The sequence below is a fragment of the Stegodyphus dumicola genome, chromosome 2, assembly GCF_044657685.1.
Source record: "Stegodyphus dumicola isolate Sdum_Otavi_A_Nest chromosome 2, ASM4465768v1".
Lineage (NCBI taxonomy): Eukaryota > Metazoa > Arthropoda > Arachnida > Araneae > Eresidae > Stegodyphus > Stegodyphus dumicola.
Window position 1 is genome coordinate 169,898,351 of NC_140769.1, and position 18,389 is coordinate 169,916,739.

At 32.1% G+C, this 18,389-nt stretch overlaps 1 protein-coding gene across 1 annotated transcript in view; it reads left to right on the forward strand.

Moving 5' to 3' along the window:
- The first annotated feature begins 9,167 nt into the window (after positions 1-9,167).
- Uev1A (Ubiquitin-conjugating enzyme variant 1A) overlaps positions 9,168-18,389 on the forward strand; it is a 31,556-nt gene continuing 22,334 nt past the window's right edge. The window contains exons 1-2 of the mRNA XM_035350990.2: positions 9,168-9,295; positions 17,293-17,441. Of these exons, the coding sequence (XP_035206881.1) occupies positions 9,271-9,295; positions 17,293-17,441 (174 nt within the window). The 5' untranslated portion in view covers positions 9,168-9,270. The remainder of the gene's footprint in view (positions 9,296-17,292; positions 17,442-18,389) is intronic.

Here is an 18,389-nt window from a genome sequence, read left to right on the forward strand (position 1 = left end):
ATTTATTAAGAATAAATCTCTTTCCAGTTAATATCACAAATTTATGGAGGACTATCAACAACTTGGTCATATGGAATTGATTCCAGAAAATGAAATTGATGTTCCAGCTAATTCTAGTTTTTACCTTCCGCACCATTCAGTTCCAGATAAAAATGGTGATAAATTTCGAGTCGTATTTGATGGTTCTGCAAAATCTTCTAGCGGGATTTCTCTTAATGAGAAATTGATGGTTGGTCCACAGTTGCAGACTGATCTGACAACATTAATTATTCGTTTCAGAATTCACAGAATAGCTATAACTGCAGATATAGAGAAAATATACAGACAAATTATACTAAAAGATGCAGACTTTCAGAGAATAGTCTGGCGCGATTCACTTTATAAACCAGTTCAGGATTTTCGATTAACTAGGATTGCTTACGGTACTGCATCAGCTTCGTACCTTGCGGTAAGATGTTTACAGCAGTTAGCCATAGATGAAGCAACTAATTTTCCTTTGGCTTCCAAGACATGTCTTAGGGACTTCTACGTTGATGATTTGATGTCCGGAGCCAATTCAGTTACTGAAGCTATAGAATTACAAATGCAATTGAATCAGATGTTGTCATGTGCAGGATTTATTCTAAGAAAATGGGCTTCTAACAGCAAAGAAGTCTTGAATTCAATTAATCCAGATTTGTGCTTATCAAATGTTTCTTTGAACATAGACAATGATGATACTGTAAAAACGTTAGGTATCCTGTGGCATCCAGCTTCAGATATGTTTTTATTCAAAGTCAATTCATCATATCCTGAAGTCTTAACCAAACGAACATTACTTTCAATAATCGCAAAGACCTTTGACCCTCTTGGATGGTTGGCACCGATCACGGTTCGGTATAAATTGATTATGCAAAGATTGTGGAAACATCAGTTTCAGTGGGATGAAAAGGTTCCTCCAGATATTGAATGTGAGTGGAAACAACTTACAGAAGATTTGTTATTTATTAAAAGTATCCAAATTTTACGATTCTTGTTGGTTGAATCAGATAACCAGTTTCAACTGCACGGGTTTTGTGACGCCTCAGAGAAGGCCTACGCCGCTGCAATTTATTATCGTTCTGTGCTAGATGCTGGACAAATTAATGTTCAGTTAGTGATAGCCAAAACAAGAGTTGCACCACTAAAAACCATATCACTTCCCCGATTGGAACTTTGTGGAGCATTACTGTTGACTAAATTAATGTATTTCACCTGTAGGGCTTTAAATACTCCTATATCGCAAGTTTATTTTCATACTGATTCCACTATTGTATTAGCCTGGATAAGATCTCATGCAAGCCGATGGAAGACCTTTGTCGCCAACAGAGTAGCAAAAATCCAGACTTTATCCTCTCCTGTCCAGTGGCATCATGTGAGTGGAAATGCTAATCCTGCTGATCTTGCAACCCGTGGTGTGTCATCATCTGCACTGGTTACTTCATTGTGGTTACGTGGTCCAGATTTATTGTATAATTTATTTCCTTTTCAGCAAGCATTGTCTGCACCACTATTGAATGATTCTGTGCCAGAGCAAAGATGTGTTTTTCAGTCAACAACTGCTGCCAGTCACTTGACAGACGCTCATGATTTATTTTATAAATATTCCTCTCTCACTAAACTTAAACGTGTTGTAGCATTATGTCTGGGGTTTGTAAATAACTGTAAAAATTCAAAAGATCAGGTAAGTGGATTTTTAAAAACAAGTGAATTAACTAAAGCTATGCATGTGTTAATTAAATTAATGCAATGTATTGAATTTAAGAATGAAATTAACACTTTAGGCAGAAATCAATCATTATCTGGTACAAGCAAAATTTTATCTTTAAATCCATTTTTAGATAATTTAGGTATTCTCAGGGTGGGCGGTCGCTTGCGACATGCAAACCTTGCATATGGTTTTAGGCATCCAATTTTGCTTCCAAAGAAGCACATTTTAACTCATCTCATTGTTAGACATTACCATGAAAGACTTTTGCATGCAGGTCCACAACTTATGCAATCTTGCATTCAAGAACAATATTGGATCATAAATGGTAGAGCTGTTATCAGAGATTTAGTTAGGAAATGTATAAAGTGTTGCAAAATTAGAGCATCTGTCACTAATCAATTGATGAGCGATTTGCCGTCTAGTCGCGTTTCGCCTGCTCCTGCGTTTTTGCGCTGTGGAGTGGATTACGCAGGTCCTTTTCAAATTAAAGCAAATAAGGGTCGAGGCTCTAAGTCATTCAAGGCATATATAACTCTATTTGTTTGTTTTACGACAAGAGCTATTCACCTAGAATTAGTGACTGATCTTTCAGCAGATGCTTTTATTGCAGCTCTTAAGAGGTTCATTTCCCGCAGAGGCAAAAGCAGTGATATATATAGCGATTGTGGTTCCAATTTTGTTGGAGCAAAACGCAAACTGATGGAATTTGAAAGGCTTGCTAGGTCTGCAACTTATAACCAAAATGTTAGCAGATATTTGGTTGATAATGGCATTAAATGGCATCCAAACGTTCCAGGTGCGCCACATATGGGTGGACTCTGGGAAGCTGGCATAAAATCAACAAAATACCATTTAAAACGAGTAGTTGGTGAGGCGAGATTGACATATGAAGAATTTGAAACATTTCTCACACAAATAGAATCTTGTCTTAATTCGCGACCTTTAACAAGTTTGTCTAATGATCCAAATGACTTATCAGCATTGACGCCTGGTCATTTTCTTATTGGTAGATCATTAACAAGCATTCCTGAACCAAATTACATTGAAGTTTCCCATCTCACCAGATGGAAATATATTCAAAAAATGGTTCAACAATTTTGGAAGCGTTGGCACAAAGAATATCTGTGTCGATTAGAACAAAGACCAAAATGGCTTTTGCCAACTAAAAATCTTCAAGTTAATGATCTGTGTCTCATAAAGGAGGATAACTTACCTCCAACTAAATGGAAAATGGGTAGAATTACTCAGTTACATCCTGGTCTTGATAGTGTTGTTAGGGTTGTGACTATTAAGACTTCAGATGGCATGGTTAAAAGAAATATTACGAAATTGTGTCCATTACCAATTTGAGTTTTAATTCATGTATTATAAATTAAGTATTATATCATAATTTTAATATTGTATTGTGTTTTAAATTTACTGAATTTTAACCACTAAATGTTGAAATAGTATTTCAAGGTGGGCGGCATGTTCGCGCCTTATGTAAATTTTGATTTTGTTCCCTGCAAGAGGGCGCCTGCGAGCGCCGAACTACTTGTATATCTATTGTACGAACTTGTTCTTCACACAGTCTAATAAACGCAGTAACGAACGTTTGAGTCTACTTTCCATCCGCTAACAGCTGGTATATGCTGACGAGTTCCGCTTCCAATTTTGCACGATTTCTTACAACAGGGAAGGCTTTTACTAAGGCAGTCTTGTAATTTTCGTAAGTATAGGTGGGAGTTCCCGCTTGATCTAAGAGGTTTCTTCCTATACATTTGAACCAATTAAGCGCTTGGCCCCTCAAAGCGCTGGTAGGTAAGGTGACTTTCTGGAACTCATGGACTGGATATAGCATGAAATGGTCATCCAATTTTTCCAAAAAACTGGTCACCGGTGAGTTTCCATCAAAGGTTACTGCTGGTTTCATCGATGCGCGCATGGTCTGGACGATGTAACTAAATCCTTCCAGGGCGGTAGCTGGCATTTCTGGATTCTGAACCGCTGCTACAGGCACCTCAGGTTCTTCTTGAAACTAGACCATGGTTATTCTTCTTCGGGCGCTACTATCAGGACTAGTGTTTCTTTTGACTTGCTTTGGAAACATGACTGGTCCTGAATAGGAACAGGGAGCTTACTCAAGCTATGTTCAAGAATGTGTGAAGTAGACAATACAAGCAGGAAGGGTATACGAAACCCTTTATTTTCCATACTTTACAGGAATTTCCGAAACTTCGGAATACAGAGACCAACCACTTGTGGTCTGAACGTAAGAATATAAAAATTACTAACTAAAACTAACTTTGAATTAGTATACAATTGTCTAACACTAAGATTGGTCTTTATTTAAAGAAAGGTACGTATGTAGTACGCCGAGCTACTAAAACTACGATACGTCTGCAATTATCAAGAGGGCTAAACCTCTGGCCTTGAAGGCAACCAGCAACAGAGTGAAAACTCGTAAAAATACAGTGGCAAGCGGCTTGCTTCCAATAACTGCTTCCTCTCTCTTGCTTGGCAAAAAACCACAACTTAAGTACTGGGCGTTAGCAAGACAATTTGCATAAATAAGTTAAAACGTTTAATTCTGGCCGGAAGTAGAAAATAAGATGTGATAGTACAGTTTTAAAATAAAATAAACGTTAGTAAAACTTAGGATCCTTACACTATCACTAAAGATGTACGTGGAAGTCACGCAACACGGGATTACTTTCTAAATCATTAGTGTGATGAACTCCTATTTTAGGGAACAGGTAACTACAACAATATTTTAATGATCCAGTAAGACATTATACTTTTCAAGCCATTAAAATATTTCCATAGTATTTGAAATTTTTAAATTATTGAAAATACTCAATATAATCATTTGAAATTTTTTCGTCGTACTGAGGCTGTATCTCATCCTATTAAGGTTATATAACTGCAATCCATTTACGTTTATTACATATTTGTATAAACCATAGTGTACAGAAAATGAAGGAAGTATTAATGATGCAAAGGTGATCGTATGGTCATTTTCTAACCGTATTACATTCCAAATACTTTTGAGTATAAGCTGTCCAGAAGCTACATAATTTTGCTTTCGTTTCTTATAATTTAATATTTAAAGACATTTCAGATTGTTCCAAAATTTCTAAATTGTATTAAAATCTGAGTTCTTATTATAGCTTATAAAAAACTTAACCATATTTCTTAATTTAACACCTTCCCCCCTCTTTTAAAATAGAAACATTAAAAAAAAAAGAAAAAGAAAAAACTCTTTGGCTTGCAAATATTTATAATACTTGTATTTCTTATAATAATAACTATATTTCTTAATTTAATACCTTTTTTCCTTTTTTTCTAAACAGAAATATTTTTAAAAAATTCTATTTGGCTTGGAATATTTTTTTAACTGTTTAGCTTTTAACATTGTTTTCTCTTCTTCATTTCTCTCTTCCTTAATTGCTTTTCTTCCAGAAAAAGAGAGAAATTATTTTGATAATTGGAGGAAAGAAAAACCGTTTTAGTACTATATTTATAGGACATTTACCTATTTGAATATTTTACTATATAAAGAAATGTTTCGTTTTGAATTAAAAGCTCTTGTAAATCAACACAATCATAGCTTTCAAATTAGTTAACGGCAACCTTAGTTTTCAAATAAGCGATTTGTTGTTCATCTGTAATATTGAAAGAATAGTTATGGGTACACAAATCAATAGATCCAAAACGTGGTTCTGGAAACTAAATTACAAAAAATATATATTTATATTTACTTATATTAGATATACAAAAACAAGCATTCTCTTTTACCATTATTTCTCCATTGAACAAATTACAATTTTATGAGCTTTTTAAGCTATAAATTTAGAGTAACCTCTTATGCTGCACAGCTTCAATATATTTAAATAATTGTATTAAGGTAAACATTGTAATTTGTTTCATTTGATGCTTAAAGTGAATCACTTGTTTTAAATATTTCTGCATTTCCTAAACGCATTTTCTGTTCTCTTAACAATTAGAGATTAAATTTAATACAGTATTACACAGTTTATTATGCAAAAGCATAACAAATTTGCATGAATTAATAATTCCAGTTCATAAAACAATCCTTGTTACCAAAATTGAATTACGGAAAATCTGTATTACTCACTTCTGAGAATATACATTATAGTATAATCCAGGGGTGGCCAAGCTCCTTGATAGTCCGAGCCATTTTTCAAAATTTGAACTTTTTCGCGAGCCGCAATTAAATACGTATTTAAAAGGTATGCAAAAAAGGTATTAACATTTTTTTACAGAAATTATATTTATTGAAAACATAAAAATAAAAGTACAAAATATGTGTATTAAATTTAAATATTAAAAATTAAACACATTTATTTTACTTCTCTTGATAATTCTTTAAAATTTGTTGAATAATTGGTGACAGCACTTCTCAGTAGTTCTTTGAAGTGCTGGTTAGTTAATACTGATCGGTGTTTGGATTTACCGAATTTTAAAGTGGAATAAAATGATTCACCTAAGTACATTGTTCCGAATATTGAAATTATTCAACAAGCAGACTTTTTTAATTCAGGATATTTCGATTCTGGTACAAATTTTCCAAAATTCAGTAATCGGCGTTGACTTATACTTGTATTTTAATTGTAGAGCTTGATCTTCTTGCATCTCTATTAATTCTAATTCTTCAGATGCTTTTTGGGTCATAATTATATTGGAAATGGAAAACTCACCTTGAATTATGTTAATTTCAAATGGACTCAGAAAAAAAATCAAGAGATTTAAAATATTTCAAGTCTTGAAATCTATTTTGGAATTCCGTCAATATTCCTTCTAGTTTTTTATATACTCGTTTAGTTTTTCTTGTTTAATATTGGAACAAATATTTTTTAATTCGAGGAAAATGACAAAATGTTTTATTTTTAATGTGGTTTTGAAAAAGTTGTAGTTTAGTTTGAACACTAAATATACACTGTGAGAGGTCAGATATTATTTTATCTTTCCCTTTCAATTGTTGTTTCAATTCAGTGTTTGCAAATGTTACATGACATCAGTCAAAAACGTTAAGTCTTGTAACCACTTGTGATCGTCTAATTCTGAATAGGTTATTTACTTTTCTTTTAGAAATGCAGTTATCGGATCCAACAAATTTACAAATCGATTTAATACGTTGTAGCTGGATAACCATCTAACTGTGGAAAAGAAATTAATGTAATTTGGAAGTTCTTCGTCCTTTAATTCCTTAAGGAAATTTTTGAATTATCGATGATTTTTTGGATTGGTGCGAATGTAATTTACAATGTGTAACACTGTTTTCGTAACATCAGGATATTTTAAATATTTTGTAACGAGATGTACTCGATGAATTATGCAGTGAATCGGTATGAATCGTGGAATTTAAGAATCATCTTTTAAAAGCCCAAATAAGACCTATTTTTTTCCCCCAGCATTGCCGGAGCTCTATCAGTTGCAACGCTTACAAGTTTATTAAGAGGCACATCAAAAGTTTTCATTAGGAAATCTAATGCATTTTTAATATCGACACCGCGAATTGACTCTTGAAGTGCTACTAAACCTAATTCTTCTTTAACAACGAAGTCAGGTGAAACAAAACATATGAAAACTGCCAATTGGGAAAGATCTGTGATATCTGTCGATTCGTCAAGGGCTAAGCTGAATGTAATACGATTCTTCAAATCATTTTTTATATGATATTCAAGAGATGTATTAATTGCAGTTGTGCATCGTTCGGTTGTGTGTCTGGAGATGGGAATTTGCGAAACATCTTTGTGCAATGCTGCATTATTTGGATCTAAAACTTTAAGTATATCTTCCAAAGTTTTTTTCATAAACTCTCCCTCTCTATACGGGCGTTTTTGCACGAGGAATATTCCAGGCAATAATAAAACTAGCTTCAGCCACATTATTAGCTTGATTGCTAAAGGTCATCAAAATTGACTATTGTGTATTTAAATTTTATTCTAAAGAAGCAAGTTTATGTGATCTTAATTTGGAATTTGGTGGATACTGACTAGAAAACTGAGGATGATTGGTTTCATAATGTCGACGTAATTTGCGAGCTTTATAATATTTGACCGTAGAATTATAAATAAACACATAATGCTTTTCCGTTATTGTCAATAAAAAAGAAATTCTCCTCCCATTCATTATTAAAACTTCTATTTTCTTGCTCGTATTTTCTTTTTTTATTTTCGTTCTCTGTCATCATATTTTAAAAAGAACTGGAAATAAATAAAGAAATTTAAAACATACAAGTTTTGTGTTATTAAAACAATAACAACGCATGTTACATACTACGAAAAAAATTATAATTAACTTACCAAAAATTCCAAATTCCAAATTATATCCTTAGCAAGAGTGATACAAATTGCTTCCTCCAGAGAACAATGTCAACTGTCATTGCAATGAAAGCTTACAAATTCAGAATCGGTCTGGAGTCGGTCGATTACGTAGATCGTCATTCGTCGAGAAGCAATTGGCCCTCCCATATGTTTCTCAAAATTCACGAGGCAGTCGATGGGGATGAAAATCCGACGAATGGAGCTGTTATGCCACTGCTTATGTTCGTTCACGCAGTTTTCGATGAGTCATGTGATTCTTAACTTCGACGGAAAAAAAAAAAAAAAATGTTGCAACGTTGAACTTAGTTTTTCATATTTGTTGTCAATAATTTAAAAGGCATTTTGAAACACATACGGAACGATAATAATTTTTAAAATATAGTAACCCCAAAATGAAAAGAGAACTCGAGTACATTTATCGAGAGCCACAAATAATCCTTGAAAGAGCCGCATGTGGCTCGCGAGCCGCAGGTTGGCCACCCCTGTACCTTCATAGCAATGCTTAAATAATGTTAGTAGCTCATATGGTAAACTGAATGAAACTCAGCTATTTATCAGGTAAACTTCACAAATTTCTTTATTTAATCAACACATACGAGGAAGTAAACACTTATTGTATACTGACTTGAATGATTGCAGTAATAATTAATATATAATAATTGAAGAGAAATTAAAAAATTATTATTAAGAATAAAGCGTTTATCGCTGAGTAAAATACTAGAGATACATGAACTTTATAGAAGCGAGAGAAAAATCAATGATGATTCTTTGCTAGCCATAAATTTCTACAAACATAGAATGAAATAAGAACCATGCTTTAACTTGGGCATTTTTAATTATTTTACTATGATTTTACAGAGCAAAGTTAATGATTTGGAAATTATGTTTTAAAATAAAGATGAGGTAACATGAGATACACGCATTCTTCTCGTGTTTACACATTTAAAAACAGACAGAAGAAAAAGGAAAGAAACATTGCAAACAATAAAACTTGTGTAAAATTCTGTATCTTGTTTTATTTTTTATGCACAAAGAAACAAAAGACTTTATAAAACGTTTGTCATGGATACATTACACGAATATTCTTCGAAGAACAGATTGCTTGTTGGAGATTTGTTAAGATGTTGAAATTTATGCCTATTATTATGGCAGCACGCCCACCTTGCAATGCGTTCGTTACTCGTTGCTGCTGAGGTTGATAGTTAGTCAAATATGGCGGCTCCCACCGGCGGATCAGGTATGTTGCGAAATAAGTATTATTCAACGTTTCGTTCAGCAAAGTGTTAAGTGATCTGCTAAAAAGTTAATTTGCCAGAAATTTGATTTTGTATCGCCTTCATAATACTCTTTACTGTTGACAGGGGTTCTTTGTTTATGATTTTTTATTTGATGTCAGTGTCTTACCCGAACATTGTCTTTTCTGAATTTTCCTTGATAAAAGTCTGATGAACATTTGTTTATGGTAACTTTTTCTTTCAGTTATAATGTAAAGTTTAATATTAGTCACACGCATGATTTATCTTACTTCATGCATTTTACTGTAAATACAGAATACCGAATTTCGTAGCTTAATTTACAAAATTTGCATTGCCTACTTAATTTGTTTTCTTTGAGGAAATATTTATCTAAGCCATTTAATATAAACTTGCGTTTTTATGGTAACTTTTAATTTGTCATGCAGTGTTTTTTTTTTTTTTCCTTATTCAACATGTAATTCAGCGGTCAATTTTTGACTGTATTCAGTATTGCGATTATTGATAATTTTGCGAACTACAATATAAGTTCTGTTTATGATGTGCCTTTCTGTTAGATATTTGAAATCAGCCAAATTATTTATTTATCAGGTTGATCTAAATAAATTCAACTAGTTTTTTAATATTTTACATATGAAATAGCTCACGGTATTGCCTCAGTGCATTTGTGAAATTGCAATTTATAACTGTCGTGAAGTCTTAAATTTGCTGGAGTATTCTGGTTAGTTTTAAATGCATGTAATTATTTCTGTCAGTAGTACTCATAGATCATAATTTGGTTGCAGGTTGCGTAATTGAAAGTTTTTCTTTTGCTGATTCGTATGAATGTTTACGTCTTTAAATTTTCCTGTTTCTATTTAATTTGAATGTACGTAATCCTTTTGATACTTTTAAAGTAATATGTGAGCAAAATATTACATATAGTGAGCAAAATATTACATAAGTCATATAGTGGTTATGTAACAGAATAACTAGAATGTAAAATATTCATTAGTTTGCCCAAATTGGGAGTGGGGGTGGAAAGGAATTATCTGTTGTGATAAAGAAGAAAAACTTATTTATTCCAGGCAGCAGTATTAAGAACTATTTCAAAACATTACTTTTACTCTTTTGATGTGGAAAGTTGTATGTACTTCGTTAAAGGCAGGTAGCATAGTGTATAAATAGTGCCATCAGCATTCATTGATCTCTCTAGTAGCATGTCATATTAATGTGGTATTATAATGCTCTATGATTTATGAGTTTGATGTTAATCTTAACATAATATTTTATCAAAATTGCACTAACCTTAAATCGAAAGAATAAAAAGTAAAAGTTTACAATTGGGTGTCCCTTGTTTCTTAGCGATTCTTTTTTGACGCCAAGATCGTCGCCAGGAAGGCACAATTTCAAGATGGCCGCTACACAAAACCAAAATAAGAAGTTAAAGAATTGCACAAACTTTGTGTCTGTACACATCGATCTGTTCTCACTTAAAAAAAAAAAATCCTAGAGTTGCGCACGGCCTTAAATTTGTCCATGTACACATCAATCTATTTTCATTTAAATAAAATGAGGAAACTAAAATAAAGTTAAAACTATCATGGTAGCCAGAAGTGAGGTTTCATCACCAAAATTTTAAAAAAATTGGCGCTAATCGAAGGGGCACTAAATTCTACACTAGAGCCGAATAAAATTTTAGTATGTCACATATACTGTATTGGAAGCAGTGGCATAGCTAGAGGGTTTGGTTTACCTGTTTGGCATTTTTAATCTGAAACGTACTTTATGATGGTTGGGGCAGAAAATCGCTTGTGGTTTAATGGATTACAGGAAAGTTTAGTACAGTTATCTGTCTGAGAGGGTGAGATATTTTCTTGGAAGATAAAATTTGCTGCAAAAGGGAACTAGCTGATATATATGTTATGCATATGTTAATATGACATTACATACGAGATAAACCACATAAGGTAGCCAACCTGTTTGGGGATTAGACAACTTAGTTTTTTGTAAGAGTATAATTCAGGAGTTAATTGTTCAGTCAGAAATGGATGCTTTTACAAGTAAGATAAAAATCATTTGTCATCAGATGACAAATAGCAGTAAGTTAGAGAGATTTGCATTAAAACTATATGTAATTTTAGTAATATTTCTCAGTATAAAAACCCGAGAAAATTTCAAAATGAGGTTAGATAACATAAGATTTAATTAAATATTAATATATCTTGCATTAGAATCATAGTATAAATAGTTTAATTTCTTGAATCATGTACTATAAAGCAAATTTAAGTCAGTTTGGAGTTCTTTTGAAATGGTGCTGCTGTGCAACAAGAAAACCTCCCAGAAATTACGAATTTTTCATGCAGTAAGGTTTCCGAGATATGGAATCTGCATCTTTTTCATATATTTGTTGGAACTTTCTCTTTCAATTATATATAATTCATATGTAATTTTTTTCAACAAGAAAGATATCGTACAACTCTAATATACGCCCTAATTTCACCAAATGTGGCGATATGTGTTCTGTGCTGGTTTTTGGGGCGATTGCGTGTTCTATGGCAACCCTGTTGATGTTGAAAAATCTTTCGCTGGAGCTCGTTGGTTCGCCTCTGTGTCTGAGAAGATGGGAGGGAAAGATAAAATGGTAGTTGATGAATTGAAGTCCGGCAAAAGGAAATATGATTGTGGCTATCCTGTTGAAGGGGGAGTGGGTATTTGGAACTGTGGAAAGAGGGTCTGGGAAATTATTTTTAATGGCAGTGCATGATAGAAGTAGGGATTTGTGATTTTATTTATTTGTGAACCATAGTATAAATTTTCTGAATAGTGTGTCTGGCTGTCATGTAAATACGATAGTGATTACGTGGCGGCATGTTAAAGGCGGTATGAAATTTATATTTCTGCTATTCGAAAACGCATTAATTCATGGTAAGTGCATTTTATTTTATCCTTGTTCTTATTTTGTAGAATGTTATGTTCATTGGTTCTTTAGTATGAATTTCTGTCGTTATTGTTGTTTTTTAAATTGTTGAAATTTATTTTAGTTTATTTTGTTGTTTAGTGTCTAGACTGTACAATTCGTAGATGTTTTTTAAAGTTGAAACAGAACGCTGTGTACATGGTATTATTTGAAATTTATTGTTATGTTATTTTATTAAAGCGAGGAGTGCGTAGATCGTAGATTCCTTCCTCGCCTAAATTGTGCAATTCGTAGAATTTTTTTTAAGTTTAAACAGGATGCTGTGTACATGGTATTCTTTGAAATTTATTGTTGTTATGTTAATTTATTAAAGCGAGGTCTGCGTAGTTTGTAGATTCATTCGTTGCCTACATTGTGCAATTCGTAGATTTTTTTTAAGTTAAAACATGTCGCTGTGTACATGGATTCTTGTCAAATAGTTTTGGTTAGAAACTTTACGTTTTTGCTATCTAAATTTTTTGTTTTTGTTTCGGATTTTTAGCTAAATTGTGTATTCAAAACGTAGTTTTTGCATGTGCGAAAACCGCGTTTTTGGAGACATTTTAGGCTAAAAGTTCAAAATGTAGACAAAAAATTTAGATAGTAATATGGCAGCGTGAAGTTTCTTGCCAAAAATATTTGGCGAGAAATTTGGCGACTTGAGGGCGCATATCAGAGTAGTTCCAAAGATATTTTCTTGCTTTTCATTTATTTTAGCTGTCTGAAATATATTGTAGTTGTTGCTGAAAACATTGCTGTTCTTTAATTTTGGAAAACAGGTTACTTCTAAACTTTTTTTTTGACTTATGCTTTTCAGACTTAATGGTAGAAATCAGGAACTCTATTCCTCTTTATTATTTTATCATGAATGATTTCTGTGGTGAAATTAACATTTAATCATTTCTGAAATTAAAACGGTTAGCTGTATAATAAAAATCATGGCAATAGGCTTAACTTAACTTGTACTAGAAAGATTGAGAACAACTAAATTTAACCTAATCCACCAGCATTCAAGGGAGTAATATTCATTACGCTTTTAAAATTTGAATTTTTCCATCGTATTTTCAACGGTAAGTGCATATTGTTTGTATGCGTTTTCTGAGTTCATTAAGTCTGTTTTCGAAGATATTTAAATCGTTTTTCCTGTTTCATCGGTAGCAACGAGATATTTTCATCTGACAGCTATCTTCTAATATCTACATCAATAATATATTTTAATTTTTCTTAGATTTAGGAATTGTTTTCCTGAAGTAATCAAAATATTCTGCATTGAACACATTGACTGCCATGACACTTTTCGGATTCCGGTTCGAGAAGCCAAATTGATTTAATCATATGTTATTAATTTTTATAATTATATTTTTTGTTTGTTTTTTTTAATAAATTTTCTGTTCATGCAAGCCAGCATTGATTTTCTTCTTCTTTTCCCAGAAGCCATCTATCGATATTACCACTGATATATTCTGAGTTTAATTGTAGCTGTACAAAAATGGCAAGTAAACACAGTACAAGATAACTCGTAGTTGGCAGTCAACATGTTAAATGATGGTTTAACGAACAAGTTCATGAAATTCAGTTTCACATGAATTAATTGCAGGAGTACTTAAGGTTGAGATCATGTAAACTATTTTTATCTTAAAATTTTAGTTTTCCCTCTTCTCACCTGGTACTGATCTTAATCTGTTATGTTTAGAGAGGATTTTTAGAAGTTTAGAGTGGAACCAAAAAAGTATACTATTGTTATTTAAAAAGCAAACCCAAAACTTGATCTTCATTATATTATAGGTTTGTAAGGATTAGTGGTAACAGTTCCATTTTATATTGTAAGATCTTTTAAACATAGAAGCATTCATCTTGGTCCTGTGCATGTTTAATGGTTAAACATTCAATTAAATTTGAATAATTGTAGATATTTTTTAATAAAAAATATAATACACAGATTCTGCATCTGAAATAAATATGTTTGGATAACTTCATAGTTGTCCTTAAGATTGTTGCATCTTTGTTCAGGTTGGCCCATGTTTGCCAGTACACAGACTTACATGGCAGTGTCTCAACATAAAAAGACTAATAAAGGTGTTGACATCTTTATATAAAGATCAGTTTTAATTTTAAAATTATTAACCCCATAAAAGTACTGCTGCTACAATACCAAGACATCATTATGCTAATAAGGTTGTAGTTTGCTACTTAGATTAATCTTTCTTTCTGTTAACAAAATCTTCATTATTGCATTTTTATTGCACATTGTGTCCTGGAACAATAATAACCAGAAGTGGATCCTGTTTTTCTATCAGTTGCTTTTATAAATGACATTTTTCACAAAATTACAAAGAACAGAAGTTGATTTTTTAAAATAGTAGTATGTTACATTTCTTAACAAATTGCTTATCTTCTTATACCCAAGTAACACTTATAATTTTCTTTGCATATTGTTCCTGAATTTATGTATCAAAATTTTGGTTTAAAAACTAGACTTGTAATGAATTGATGAAAATACTGGTGTCATTATCCAGTAGAACTTATGATTATTTAATAAAAATGAGATGATAATCTGCACTGTGTTTTTATTCGATAATGGAGCTAAGTTTTGTAAACTGAAATAATTTATCAGCTTGAGCTACAATGTCTTTTGTCATTGAAATGTTAAATAATTAAAATTTACTTCAGTACTATAACCTCTTCAAAAGAGGTACAGTATACTGTGTATAATGTCATGGAACTACTCTGATATGCGCCCTCAAGTCGCCAAATTTCTCGCCAAATATTTTTGGCGAGAAACTTCACGCTGCCATATTACTATCTAAATTTTTTGTTTACATTTTGAACTTTTAGCCTAAAATGTCTCCAAAAACGCGGTTTTCGCACATGCAAAAACTACGTTTTGAACACACAATTTAGCTAAAAATCCGAAACAAGAACAAAAAATTTAGATAGCAAAAACGTAAAGTTTCTAACCAAAACTATTTGACAAGAACCCATGTACACAGCGACATGTTTTAACTTCTACGAATTGCACAATGTAGGCAACGAACGAATCTACAAACTACGCACACCTCGCTTTAATAAATTAACATAACAATAAATTTCAAAGAATATCATGTACACAGCATCCTGTTTAAACTTTAAAAAAATTCTACGAATTGCACAATTTAGGCAAGGAAGGAATCTACGATCTACGCACTCCTCGCTTTAATAAAATAACATAACAACAATAAATTTCAAATAATACCATGTACACAGCGTTCTGTTTCAACTTTAAAAAACATCTACGAATTGTACAGTCTAGACACTAAACAACAAAATAAACTAAAATAAATTTCAAACAATTTAAAAAACAACAATAACGACAGAAATTCATACTAAAGAACCAATGAACATAACATTCTACAAAATAAGAACAAGGATAAAATAAAATGCACTTACCATGAATTAATGCGTTTTCGAATAGCAGAAATATAAATTTCATACCGCCTTTAACATGCCGCCACGTAATCACTATCGTATTTACATGACAGCCAAACACACTATACAGAAAATTTATACTATGGTTCACAAATAAATAAAATCACACATCCCTACTTCTATCATGCACTGCCATTAAAAATAATCTCCCAGACCCTCTTTCCACAGTTCCAAATACCCACAATCATATTTCCTTTTGCCGAACTTCAATTCATCAACTACCATTTTATCTTTCCCTTCCATCTTCTCAGACACAGAGGCGAACCAATGAGCCCCAGCGAAAGATTTTTCAACATCAATAGGGTTGCTGTAGAACACACAATCGTGCCAAAAACCAGCGCAGAACACATATCGGCACATTTGGTGAAATTAGGGCGTATATTAGAGTTGTACCAATGTCATTTATGTATTGGCATTTGCTATTTATTGTGGTCAAATTTTTGCTTATATTTGCTAAGATTGCCATATTTGATTTTGTGGTCAGATTTAACTCGAGAGGCATGACTCCTTTTATCTATTCAATAGTTGTATAATCACTTAATTTCTATTAGTTTATAGGTTTTGTTTTCTTAACTTTGTTTAACAATCTAAATATGATCCTAATGAATAGAGGAAAACAAAGAATAAATTACGTAATTATGCAGAGTGATAATTTTCTGTTAAAACTACGTCACTTTGTCTATTTTATATTGTGGCGTTTTTCTTGGGTGAAAGGTGTTGCAAATAGGGTTTGACTTTTTCTGTTGATGATTATCTTCATAATCCACATGCACATGACTGTATTTTTAGTTTGTCTAATTGTGGTTTTTTATTTATTTATATGTCTAATTGTGGTTTTTTATTTATTTTTATTTTCACTTTGTCTATTTTATATTGTGGCGTTTTTCTTGGGTGAAAGGTGTTGCAAATAGGGTTTGACTTTTTCTGTTGATGATTATCTTCATAATCCACATGCACATGACTGTATTTTTAGTTTGTCTAATTGTGGTTTTTTATTTATTTATTGCAACAAATTCCATGACTTGAGATTTGCTAAGAGATGAAGAAAAGGTTGTTCTGTTTCTTTAAGAAAGAAGTGTTCTTCGCAAAGATAGGTTGTATTAGAATAAACTCCTTATGACATTAAAATATGACCTGAAGCTGGAATGGCTATATAGCGTTTGCTCGTATCAGGGAAAAAAAATGGGTGTCTGATCACGAACATTGTTTATTGGACCATGTGTACCTTTTATTATTACTGTGTGATTCATTAACATATGGTATCAAGATCTTATGTCTACTGAATCTTGCAAAGCGAAGTTTGCTTTTAGTACAGCTGTCTGTAACTATCACAAGGAGATAAACTTACAATCATTTTCTAATAAATTCATACGTAGTCCATTTTCTTAAAATTTGTTAGATGTGTTGAATCTTATTTATTTGAATCCAAAAGTATAATGCTGTTGTGACTTTATTTATTGTCTATCTTTATTAATGATGCATAGGTTACAGTTAATTTTCTAATTAAATATTTGTTACTAGTAAGGAATATCTGGGTGAGGTTTTCTAACTTAAAAAAAAAATTTTTTTTTGTTCTAGGTGTAGTGGTTCCTCGTAATTTCCGTCTCCTGGAAGAACTTGAACAAGGACAGAAAGGGGTTGGTGATGGTACTATAAGTTGGGGTTTAGAAGATGACAGTGATATGACTTTAACACAGTGGACAGGCATGATTATTGGGCCACCAAGAGTAAGTATCATAGTTCCAAATACAGTATAAAGTCTGTAATCTGGACTTGTCGAGACTTCTGCGATTCCGGATTATAGATCATCAATTTAAATCTGGTAAGAAAGCATGCAGAAATTGTACAATTAAAAATATGAAACTGTAATTTATGAAATAAAAAGCAATTATGATCTAAAGGGTATCAAAATTTTCAAAAAAAAAAAAAAAGGCTTAATATTTATTTGTTTTCTTGGTTGATCTTTGGATTATGGTAACTTGGCGATTTTTTGGCGAAAATTTGGCGACCAACTCTGCTACAGCAACCCTCTATTTTTTTTTTTTTCGCCGCCATTTTGTCTTCACGAAGTAAAGACATGTTTCTTTTCTTTTTATTTACTGAACACTTTTTCCAACAATCTACTAGCCGAATTACACTTATGCTAGAAATTTTATGTAACAAAACTGCTTAATCATACAAATATTAACTGCAAAATTGGGAAAAAGTGCACAATCGCAAACTCCTTCTGCGTTTTTCAGAATACCACATACACATAAACCATTTACACGTTGACTTATTTTTACTTAAAAAAACATCCCAGAATTGCACAAAAATGGCATTGCACACACTCTTAACTTTATCCATCTACACTGCTATTTTCTCATAAATTACAAAAATTTGCAGGAAAATGCAAAAAAATTCTGTTAATGTTTAAACTCTGTAAAATGCACATATATGAAATTACCTGATCGTGAAATAGTATATACCCTTTCCAAGGATTAACATTTCTATGTATAAAATAAGTAAAATATCCAAAAACTTTTACCTCTAAATTATCTATTATATTATAAACGTCACCAACGAATTCATACCTCAAACATTACAAATGGTTACAAATACTTAGTGTCAAATATTTAAATTATTTCCATGCATGTTTACTTCAACTGAAACATATACCAAATTCCTACAAACAT